The 12,059-nt window shown below is 40.9% G+C and overlaps 1 protein-coding gene across 3 annotated transcripts in view; it reads right to left on the minus strand.

Annotated features, from left to right (window-relative positions):
• The window catches only part of morf4l1 (mortality factor 4 like 1), a 50,503-nt gene that overhangs the window by 13,802 nt on the left and 24,642 nt on the right, over nt 1-12,059 (minus strand). For all 3 annotated transcript variants that reach the window (XM_059953033.1, XM_059953030.1, XM_059953032.1), the window contains 4 exons: nt 10,365-10,451; nt 8,537-8,617; nt 6,227-6,252; nt 2,344-2,432 (listed from right to left, as the gene is read on the minus strand). In XM_059953033.1, coding sequence (XP_059809016.1) covers nt 2,344-2,432; nt 6,227-6,252; nt 8,537-8,617; nt 10,365-10,451 — 283 coding nt within the window. The remainder of the gene's footprint in view (nt 1-2,343; nt 2,433-6,226; nt 6,253-8,536; nt 8,618-10,364; nt 10,452-12,059) is intronic.

Genomic DNA, 12,059 nt, shown 5'->3' on the forward strand with positions numbered 1-12,059 from the left:
CGATCCACTCCTACGCTTAACAGTTGGAGGGGTGTTCTTTTCATGAAATTCTGCACCCTTTTTTCTCCAAACATACCTTTGCTCATCACGGCCAAAGGTTGTATTTTAACTTTATCAGTCCACAGGACTTGTTTCCAAAATGCAGCAGGCTTGTTTAGATGTTCCTTTGCAAACTTCTGACACTGAATTTTGTGGTGGGAACTCAGGAAAGGTGCACCACTACTCCAGAAGGTCTTCTTAAGGTCTTCTGCAGTCAAATGGGGGTTTTGATTTGCCTTTCCAGCAATCCTACGAGCAGCTCTCTTGGAAAGTTTTCTTGGTCTTCCAGACCTCAACTTGACCTCCACCGTTCCTGTTAACTGCCATTTCTTAATTACATTACGAACTGAGGAAACGACTAACTGAAAATGCTTTGCTATCTAGCATTGTCCTGCTTTGTGGGATCATTTAGTTTAATTTTCCAGAGTGTTAGGCAGCTGCTTAGACGAGCCCATGGCTACTGATTGTTGAGACAAGGTTTGAGGAGTCAGGGTATTTAGAAAGCTTTGAAATTTGCATCACCTGGCCTTTCCTAATGATGACTGTGAACAAACCATAGCCCTAACAAGCTAATTAAGGTCTGAGTCCTTGGTAAAAGTTAACTGAGAGCTCAAATTTCTTGGGGTGCCCAAACTTTTGCATGGTGCTCCTTTCCTTTTTTTCCCACTCTAAAATAGTACAAAACAAAAATAATACACTAATCTTGCTTAAAATGTTCAAAAAGAATGTTCCATCTTCAACTTTATGACTTTTGGAGATCAGTTCATCTTCTACTCACTTAACTTTTCACAGTAACAGAAATTTTGAGCAGGGGTGCCCAAACTTTTGCATGCCACTATACACAGTTATCAAGTACTTCTTATGAGACTGAAGGAATGTTACAACTGTACAAAAAGATCTGATTAGACACGACCTTGCATTATTTTATCCAATTGTAGGTGCTACCACATAAGGAAGGTGCGCAGGGATCATTAGCAAAATAAATCTGGAAATGATGAAATTAAGAAGCCTGACGATCATTCCTCCTTATACTTGGAGCTTAATATCCAAGGCTGACAAGGAAGTATTTTTTTTAACAAGGCCATGGTGGCAAACTAAAAATCTCACTCCCAGAGAGCTATTGAGTTAGGGGAATCAATGAAAAAACTCAAAACAATTACCCAGCAAGGGATCATGTATTACCAGCCAGGATGGTGTTACTTGGCTGATGAAAAGTATTAGATTCATGCCACACGTACTGCTAAGATATTGTTTTGGTGCATGGTGGCGTGGTTAAGGCATTGGTCTAGTGATCTGAAGGTCACTGGTTCGAGCCTCAGCTATGGCAGCGTGTTGTGTCCTTGAGCAAGGCACTTAACCACACATTGCTCTGCGACGACACCGGTGCCAAGCTGCATCGGGCCTTGCCCTTCCTTTGGACAACATCAGTGGCATGGAGAGGGGAGACCTGAAGCACAGGCAACTGCCGGTCTCCCATACAACCCTGGAAACTTTCCAAGGCGCAAATCCACGGTCTCTTGAGACTAATGGATGCCTATTAACTGCTAAGATAAGAGCTACCCTTGCTGTACACTTTCCCCGTTTTTGGGGTTCTATTGAAAAAAAAGAGCATGTTAAACACTTAAATTGATCAAAATCCCTGAATGGGGGGGGGGGGGCAGAGGGGAGAAAAATCACACCCCATCTTTCTCTTGCCCAAGTGCACCAGCTTTCACCTGTCTTTGGACGGTGATCTTGAGTCGAAAACATCTATGGTTATTCAGCTGAGCTGAGAGATTCAAATTGTGACATGGACTTCAGAGGACCAATTACTGCTCCAGTTGAGCTAAGCTATCTTACAAGAGACAAAATGAATGGAGAACTTCCAGCTCTTCAAGAATTAGCATCTTGATATATCAGAAGCTCAATGTGACACAGTTCTTCAAGGGAGGGAACTGGAGCCAACTGACTGCAGAAATAACCAACATTAAAATGCAACACTTTGAATGTGTGTGTGCAAGTCTTCAAATGCATAAAATTGTAGTATATTTACTGCTGAAAATACAACATATTACATATAGCACTCACCAGGTAATATTGTTATGCATCAGTATACATCTAGGTAACTGTATGAAAACATACTACATATCCGATTCTGCTGGGCAAAATTGATATGTATTGTTTATTTATACATCTAGGCAAACAACATAAGATTCCAAGATTTTGAGGTCAAATACTAGTAAGTAGTTATATTTAATTCTGGTGCTGCTACTGGATGTTTGGCATACACTAAGTCAGCATGTCACATTCCAATAAAGTACATACACTTTCCATTGTGGGGTCCACTCTTGCCCTTTTCTTCCTGGGTGGTTGTGGAGTTTCACTGGTGCCACTTCCATCACCAGCTGTGGGGGCTAAAGAACAAGTGAAACAGCACACTTACTGTTACCAAACAACATCATGTTCCAATTACCAAGAGAGCCACCATTCTCTCTGAAGTTTACCACTACATATCTGTACAGTTTGTAGGCATGACTGTCAAAGATGGAGGCCAAAATATCCTGTATTGGCTGGTTGATTCCTTAAGGATATAACAGCAGGTGGTGGTAATGGGGACAAGTTCTTATTAAATGCTCCCAATGACATGCATCACGAATAACCTCTGACAACCAAGTCCAGCTCCGGTCCTTCATGTGTGGCTCAGCTACAAAGCCTGGCTGAACCATTTCCACTGACAAGAGAAGGAGCAAAGGTGGGTTACTGGCATCTTAAAATCAGTCGCTTCAGGCAGATGGGGTTCATCAGCTCATCCAGTTAAAGGAAAACTCTGATCTCAAACCTCTGCTGCCTTGGAAGGGAAGGTTTGTTAATATTGCATGGTGGGGTTTGAACCAGAGTTACCGGAAGAGGGGAACCAGAGTGCCAAAACACTTAGTGGTGAGGTTGTGGAGACAGATGATGCCAAGACATCAAAGTTAGGAATCAAAAGTTTGAGCATGATGTGACTAGTGTACTGAGCTGCCTACATTTCAATGCAAGTAGTATGGTAGAAAAGGCGAATAATAGTGCTGAAGATTAGATAGAGGGTTTACAAAGAGGCAATGTGCAGTGAGGAGAGGCTACACCTAGCACAGGTGTGTAGCACTGTAGGTGTGCTACACCTGTCCCTACACCTCCTCTCTTACCACCATTCAGGGCCCCACACAGTCCTTCCAGGTGAGGCAACACTTCACTTGTGAGTCTGTTGGGGGTCATCTATTGCATCCAGTGCTCCCGGTGTGGCCTCCTCCACATCGGCGAGACCCGACGCAGATTGGGGGACTGCTTCGTCGAGCACCTACGCTCCGTCCGCCACAACAGACAGGATCTCCCGGTAGCCACTCACTTCAACTCTCCTTCACATTCCCATTCAGATATGTCCATACATGGCCTCCTCTACCGCCATGATGAGGCCAAACTTCGGTTGGAGGAACAACATCTCATATACCGTCTGGGTAGTCTCCAGCCCCTTGGTATGAACATCGAATTCTCCAACTTCCGGTAATTCCTTCCATCTCCCTTGCTCCATCCCACCTTCACTCTGTCTCCTCTTCTAGCTGCCTATCACCTCTCATGACTCTGCCTTCTTCTACTACCCATAGTGCTTTCCCCTTACATTCCTTCTTCACCTCTCCTGCCTATCCCCTCCCTGCTTCCCCTCCCCAACCCCTTGATCTTTCCTCTGATTGGTTTTCCACTCTCCCCCCACCTGCCCCCACCTTTTAGCCCTGACGAAGAGTCTCAACCCAAAACGCTGACTGCTCCTTTCAACGGATGCTGCCCGACCTGCTGAGTTCATCCAGCTTGTTTGTACGTCTTGGGAAACTGTAAGGCCTGAAGGTAGACGAGTAACAGGACCAGATGGTGTACAATCCAGGGATCTGAAAGAGGTGACTAGGGAGATCTTAAAGGCATCTGTAATGACCTTTCAAGAACCACTAGGTTCTGGAATGGTTTCAGAAGACTGGAAAATTGCTGATGTCACTCCACTTTCCAAGAAGGGAGAGAGGCAGAAGAAAGAAAACTATAGGCGAGTTACAAAGAGAAAATGCGCATATGATCGCAATCCGAGCAACACACACAAAATGCTGGAGGAACTCGGCAGGCCAGAAAAAAAGCACAGTCAACATTTTGGGCCGAAGTTAGTCTGACTCAGTGGTTGGGAAGGTATTGGAGTTGATTACTAAGGATGAGGTCTCAGGGCACTTGGAGGCACGTGATAAAATAAGCTGCAGTCAGCATGGTTAACTCAAGGAAAAATCTTGCCTGACAGATCTGCTGGAATTCTTTGAAGAAATAACAAACAGGATAGACAAAGGAGAATCGGTTAATGTTGTGGGCTTGGATTTTCAGAAAACCTTTGACTAGGTGCCACGCATGGTAAGCTTCTAGCATGGATAAAGCAGTGGTGTTCCATAAGGGTCTGTGTTGGGATGAATTCTTTTTACGTTATATGTCAATGATTTGAATTATGGAATTGATGGCTTCGTTGCAAATTTTCCAGACAATATGAAGATAGGTGGAGGGGCAGGTAGTTTAGAGGAAGTGCAAGCCTACATAAGATTAGGAGAATGGGCAAAGAAATGAAAGGGCTGACTATTTTCTAAATGGAGAGAAAATACAAAAAACTGAGGCTCAAAGGGACTTGGGAGTTCTTGTGCAGGATTCCCCAAAAGTTAATTTGCAGGTCGAGTCTGTGGTGAGGAAGGCAAATGCAACATTAGCATTCACTTCAAGAGGACTAGAATATAAAAGCAAGGATGTAATGTTGAAACTTTATAAAGCACTGGTGAGGCCTCACTTGGAGTGTTGTCAGCAGGTTTGGGCCCTTACATTAAAAAGGATGTGCTGAAACTGGAGAGGGTTTACAGGAGGTTCATGAAAATGTTTCCAGGATTGAATGGCTTGTTCTACAAAGAACACCTGATGGTTCTGGGCCTGTATTCACTCGAATTCAGAAGAATGAGTGGTGACCTCATTGAAACCTATCAAATGGTGAAAGGCTTTGATAGAATTGACGTGGAGAGGATGTGCGGGAGAGTTGAAGATCACAGGACACAGCTTCAGAATAGAGGGGCATCCTTTTAGAACGGAGATGAGAAGGAATTTCTTTAGCCAGAGAGTGGTTAATCTGTGGAATTCCTCGCTACAGGCAGCTGTGGAGGCCAAGCCGTTATGTATATTTGAGGCAGAGGTAGACAGATTCTTGATTGGTCAGGGCATGAAGGGATACAGAGAGAGGGCAGGAGTTTAGAACTGAGAAGGAAAATGGATCAGCCATGATGAAATGACAGAGCAGTCTCAATGGGCCAGGTGGTATAATTCAGCTCTTATATTTTGTGGTCTTGTGGTCTACGTTGGCACCAGAAGCGTGGTGACTCTTTGCCGACTACTCCTGGCACATCCTCGACTACATTGATGCAAACGATGCAATTCACTGTTTGTTTTACATATAACAAATTCTGTTCCTATTTCTCATGGTCTTAAATTCAGTAGGATTCCCCCCACCAGGGTTGGATGAGACCAAAACTCGAGGTCATAGGTTAAGAGCAAAAAGTGAAAGATTAAGGGGAATCTGAAGTGGAACTTCTTTACTCATAGGGTGGTACGAGTCTGGAATGAGCTGCAAAAAGTGTTGATGTGGGTTCAATTTCAACAGTTAAAGAAAGTTTGAATAAGTACATGGATGGGTGGGTTATAGAAGTCCAGGTGCAGGTCTGTGGGACTGGGCAGATTAATAGTTTGACATGGACTAGATGAGCTAAACGGCCTGTTTCTGTATTGTATTCTTCTATGACTCTGGCGCTGACAGCAACATGAATAATAATAGATAATGTTCTGTGCTGTAGTGCTGTATTCTCTTAATTACTAATAAGTTAAATGGCATATCTCTTAACACTTTAAAATTTGTTCACAAAAATTCTAGTTGCATCGTTGTTTCACTTAAGAGATCAAGCATTGTTACAGGTCAGAAAGCTATTCAAATTAGTTCCAGAAGATCTATTACATCCATACAGAAAGCGAGACAGTAGCTTCACTTTAGCATTGTGTTAAGAGTGACAGCCTCAAGATTTTATTAATCGGGTCTAAATGCAGCTTAATACCAGCTGACAGGAATAAGAATGTATGTCAAGATATGAACTTAAATTAAGAGTTTAAGCAAGCCTACCTTTCTGTTTATTCTTCTTTGTTTTTCTGAAAAAGAACATCTTATTAATTGTATGACAAACATGCAGTTACATGCAACTTGAATCAAGATGATTGAAGAAAGCCTTCCAATTGTAAACCAGTAAACAGATTCTACTACACCAATGTTAGAGATGCACTTGCATTATTTTCTGGGAATTAGAACAAGATCAATAATTTAATTTTTCATTGCAATGGACACATTATCCATGTAAATAACTGCTTCAAAATTTGAGATTGAAGATAGTTTAATGTCATTTCCTGTACACGAGTGTAAAGGAGAACAAAATAATTGTTACCCTGGATCTGATGCAGCACAGCAACATAAGACAGAGAACATAATAATAAAAAAAAACAAATACTTCAGATAGCTCATACACAGTACATTTATTGTATGCCCATGGACTGATGCTAGACACAGGAGTGTCTGTACTTAAATTGACTGACAGAAAATGATTAAAATAACAATCAGACAGTCTATTAACTTCTTTTCCGACTTTTAGGGATACAAGTAGACTATGTCATTGTTTCAATAGATATTTCTCTTCCCCATTTCTCAAGTAACATGTCCACTGGCACTGGCACTGAACAGACTGCCAGAGCAAACATTCACTTGGGAAATATTCCCATTAGTAAGTTCTCATTGATCAACACGTAATCAGAAAATAAATCTGTCCATTCAGCCTACTTGAACCAATTCAAAATAATTACATTTACAGCACTTTCCCTGCATGAATTAATATTCCTTTTAGCATTTCAGTTTTATTAGATTTGCTGCCAACCTAATATTTCCACTAATATCTGATTTCTTATACCCCCCCCCCCCAACAAGCAACCCAGGTGATCTACTATAATTTTAAATTACAGGGTTAACAATACTTGTAACCATTACTGAACTGTTAATCCATCCGTACTATATTGACTGATGGAATGCGTGGACAATCTGTGTACAAATGTTGCCCCTGTTAGGGTGAGGGACAGAGGATGGTGACAGGGCAAATGTTTAATTTCCTTACCACTAATTTATATTTAATGTTTTCAAACAGAAACACAAAGATTATTGTAAGAATCACTAAACAATACTTAAAATCTGAGCAAAGCACACAAAATGCTAGAGGAACTCAGCAGGCCAGGCAGCATCAGTGGAAGAGAGATTTCTGAAGGGTCTCAGCCCGAAATGTTGACCGTTTACTCTTTCTCATAGATGCTGAAAGGACCTGCTGAATTTCTCCAACATTTTGTGTGTGTTGCTTGGATTGCCAGCATCTGCAGATTTTCTCATGTTAATATTTAAAACTGAAAGTTTTCCAAGATTAGCCTCTAAAGTAACTATCAAAGAAACAACAAGGTTATCTGTCACCTCTTCCTTCTTTCTAAGGATCTATTTCAACACAAAAGAAACACTGATGTTTTGCAGTGAGAGGTCAGCTTGCCATCGCTAAGAATAAAGTGAGTTATTTATCTTCAACAATAGTGGTAGGAAAACAAAAAAGAGCATTGAAACTAACCCCTACCATAACAGAATACCTCAACAACTGTCACACAATTGTAAATGAGGTCAGCCCTCATTGAAGGATCAGAGGTGAAGACTGTCAGCAGCTTTAAATTCCTTGGTGCTATTTTTTCCAGAGGACCTGTCCTGGGCCAACACACAAGCGCAACTACAAAGAAAGCACGGCACTGCCCCTTCGGCATTACATCTAAATCTACAGAGCAGGAAAAAGACAGACATTTCATGACTGTCATCAATGGAAAAAACGTGTGAGACAGAAAACTGTGGAGCTTTCAGTGTGGGCATTTTTATTTCTGATTTTCAATGTCTGCATCTTTATTGATTTTGATGTAATTGTGCATCTTTTTTTAAAATTACTATGGGCACCTACAAAAAAGAATAGCCTGGTAGCCTTAATACGTCAGCTGCTCAAGTCAATTTTTAAAATATTATATGCAAAATTTGGAGTCAACAATCAGAATTTTAAAATCCTACATTAAGTAATGGCTACAGCACTGCTAACGCAGTCAATATTTAAATTACTGATGCTCAGCTGCAGAATTTGCACACTCAATTCAGAAAGTCCACGTTCATGTCTTACATGAACTTTCGCCTTCTCTGCTTTATTTTAAAATATCAGTATTTCCTTCTAAGACTTTCTTCCTTGTTTATCTAGGTTCAATGGCTTCCAACCCTCAAAGTGATGGTGAATTCTACATTTGAATTATCAATACTAAAAATTGTCTCCTGAAATACTTGATAGATTTTAGTATCTTATATCTGTAGATCCAAGTCACTTACATTTCAACATTCTTTTGTTGCATGGTGGAAGCCTTCTTGGCTGGTGCAGCGCCCCTCATCTTGCCCTCTGCCCATTGCTCTCTAAAACAGAATGTTTAAAGAATTTACATTCACAATTAAAATATTCACTGATCTGCAGTACAATAACTATTCCACATCCACTTATTATTATCTTCAAAGTTCTATTATAAATCCTTACCTTCATGTTTAAATTTATGTATTTAGAGATCTGCACAGACGAAGAAGCTGCATGCCCAATTAACTACCATCTCAACCTTAGCCTAATCACAGGACGATTTACAATGATCAACTAAACTACTAACCAGTACGTCTTTAGAACAAGGGAGGAACCCGGTAGAAACCCACATGGTCACGGAGGAATGTACAAACAGTTTACAGATGGCATCAGAATTGGATTCTGAATTCTGACGCCCTGAGCTGCAATAACGTCACGCTAAATGCTACACTACCTTGGGGTCCAAATGCACCTTTGAAATGCCATCACATCAGCCTCACAAGTGAAAGTTCCTCAGACAATACATCAATGGAATACAAAAGCTCTTCCCGGACTCTTGACCAATACGTAACCCTCAACTTTCATACTGCATTAATACAAATGCTAAAGCAGTCACTGCGTTGTAAAGAATACATCAACTTTCAGATACTCGATTTTGTGAAAGACACTGAACGCTCATAAATCTGTCTTCTGCTTTACATCAATTTATAATTGCATTCTTTGCTTAATTCTAAGTTTCAAAACAGGAAATAAATGACTGAACCATTCATCCATACAATTTGGCACACACCACCAAGGGCGAGCGATCACAGTCTGGACCATGATTGTGGATGGTAATTTTTTTTTCTATGAAGTGGTTTGCTATTGCCTTCTTTTAGGCAGTATCTTACAAGATGGGTGACTCATGGCCAAAAATGATCCTTCAAAGATTCATCATTATCATTACGTGCTGTGTCATATGATGTCACATGGTCTCATGACTGCGATTGTTCTTAGCAAATTTTCTGCAGAAGTGGTTTGCCATTGCCGTGTTCTGGGCAGTGTCTTTACAAGAGGGGTGACCCCAACCATTATCAATACTCTTCAGAGATTATCCGCCTGGCATTGGGATCACATAATCAGGACCTGTGATATGCACCAGCTGCTCATACAACCGCCCACCGCCTGCTCCTATTGCTTCACGTAACCCTGATCAAGGAGCTATGCAGATACTATACCTTGCCCAAGCAGATGGAAGGAGTGCCTACACCTCCACTGGTAGAGCCGCATTTCCACCCCACCACCCAACTCCCTCAATTTTTATCACTCATCTGCGTACTAGAGGCCTTTCACAGTCAACAATTGACCTTTCACTCCTGTAAAACTGGAACCCCTAAAGGAAAACCATGTTCTTGCAGCAAACAGGATGCAGATCCCACACAAACAGCACCAAAAACCAGAACTGAACCCATATCCAGAAAAGAATCAGCAGTTCTACTGGCACATCATTGTCACCCATCCCCTGTAATTAGCCCTGCTTTACTCTCGGACTGCTTAGTTTTTGATCCAGATATAGAAAGGCACAAAGATTGTAGTTAGGTTTTCTAATATTTTATGTATCTCTGTTCCAATATAAAACGGAGAGTTTTAACTTTCAGAGTAATACTTCCTTAAGAGCCTGAAGGCATTTACAACATGAGAGCCTGTAGAGCCTGTAGAAAAATTGATCTACACCCAATCAGTCTGAAAGAGTCAGCTTTATCCTAAGAAAGCTGCAAGTCCCTTGGTCGATTGTTTCCTTTCCCCTTTTAGTTATTTTGTTTCAATACTCACTGATTAGCCTTTTGTAGTTCTTTCTGCTTTTGCAGGTTTGTGTCCACATACTTCAGCACTCTGCTTTCTGGAACCCATTCATCCCAACTAAAAAACCAAGAGAGGAAGTAATGAGACAAGACGAAATCAAAGTAACAGAAAATATTCACAAATTTTAAGTGAACCAAACAGCCAAAAGAATAGAATGCATTAATTTATGCTTAATCAACTGAAGGAAATCACACGTAAAATCTTCTGACACCTTGCTAAAAATAGCAAGCAAAGAATTTTAAATAATCAGCAATTTTCTGTGGGCTGTACATAGAATGATTTATTGCAAGTCACACTTAAACTAAGGCAATCTAACCACTAATTGGCTTAGCAAGGCTTAACAACATTGTGCCTTTTTAACCATCCTTAACAGAACAACTAATTGCCAGTGATATAACACTCGAGTCACCACAAAGCACAGGGCCTGAGCTGTTCATCACGATCAGAATCAGGAAGGGTAAAGAAGGCTCTTTGGAAGAGACAGAGCAGGTGGAATGAACCAACTGACCTCTCTCCTTCCTCTTCATTCTGTTTAAGAAACCCAATAAATATATTCAAGAGTATCAAAAGAGTTGATCAAGTGAATGGGGCATAGTCTATGGCTGAAGAACATCAATTTATGGCCGGAGCAGGAGGGGAAAAGTCATCAACTCAAAACAAATACTAATTCACGCTTCACACACTCTGCCTGACAAGTGCTTCCATCAGATACTTTAAGGACTACTGTTATTTGTCAATTACACAGTGAAATGTGCAATTTTGCCTCAAAAACCAACACACTGAGGATTGTGTTGGGGGCAGCCTGCAAGTGTCACCACACTTCTGGTGCCAACATAGCACGGCCAATAAACCTAACCACGTCCTTGAAATACAGAAGAAAACTGAAGCAACCAGAGAAAATCCATGGAGTCACAGGGAGAACGTACAAACTTCTTACAGACAATGGTGGGAATTAACCCCCGATTGGTAATTAGTTCTATAAAGCAATTACTCTAACCACTACAATACCATCTTTGATAGGTGCTGTGAGATCTTTATTAATTACAAAGGGCTTCCCTGATATGAAATATCACATCAGCAGAGGAACTGAAGCAGACTGAATGATACTTTTGAAACAAGCACATATACCTTTTTTTAAACTGAGCATATGATGAAACACAGAATTGTCCTAAAAAGTCAACGTCTCTCAACATACATACAAACGAGCTCCACATTTTCAGATTTACACCCACTTATTAATATCAATACTGTTCAAATCAAGCCATAACATCTAAATTTAACCCAATAGATAGTCATTAACCCAAAACATTAGGTTAACGACAAGGTCATTTCTCACCGGTTAATTCACAAGATGTTATGTCAGGCTAATTCAGCTCCCTGATGATGTTAGCACTTCGTAACACAGATAGCAGAAACCTTGCTAGTTAACAGACCATTATTTATATTAGATTGAGCATGTCAGCAGACCATCTGATCACAAGGAGCCTGGCTTCACAGGCTACACACAAGCACTAGAACAGGAGGCAAACCTTAATCAAAGGTTGAATACCCTCCTTATTCACCTACTACAGCTTAAACCAGTACACAACAGTGGATGAAACAGGAATGTTTTGTGGGCAGAGCTAAATATGGCACCAGTAGGCAACTTCTCAGTTAAATTCTTCC

The sequence above is a fragment of the Hypanus sabinus genome, chromosome 28, assembly GCF_030144855.1.
Source record: "Hypanus sabinus isolate sHypSab1 chromosome 28, sHypSab1.hap1, whole genome shotgun sequence".
In the NCBI taxonomy this organism is placed as follows: Eukaryota; Metazoa; Chordata; class Chondrichthyes; order Myliobatiformes; family Dasyatidae; genus Hypanus; species Hypanus sabinus.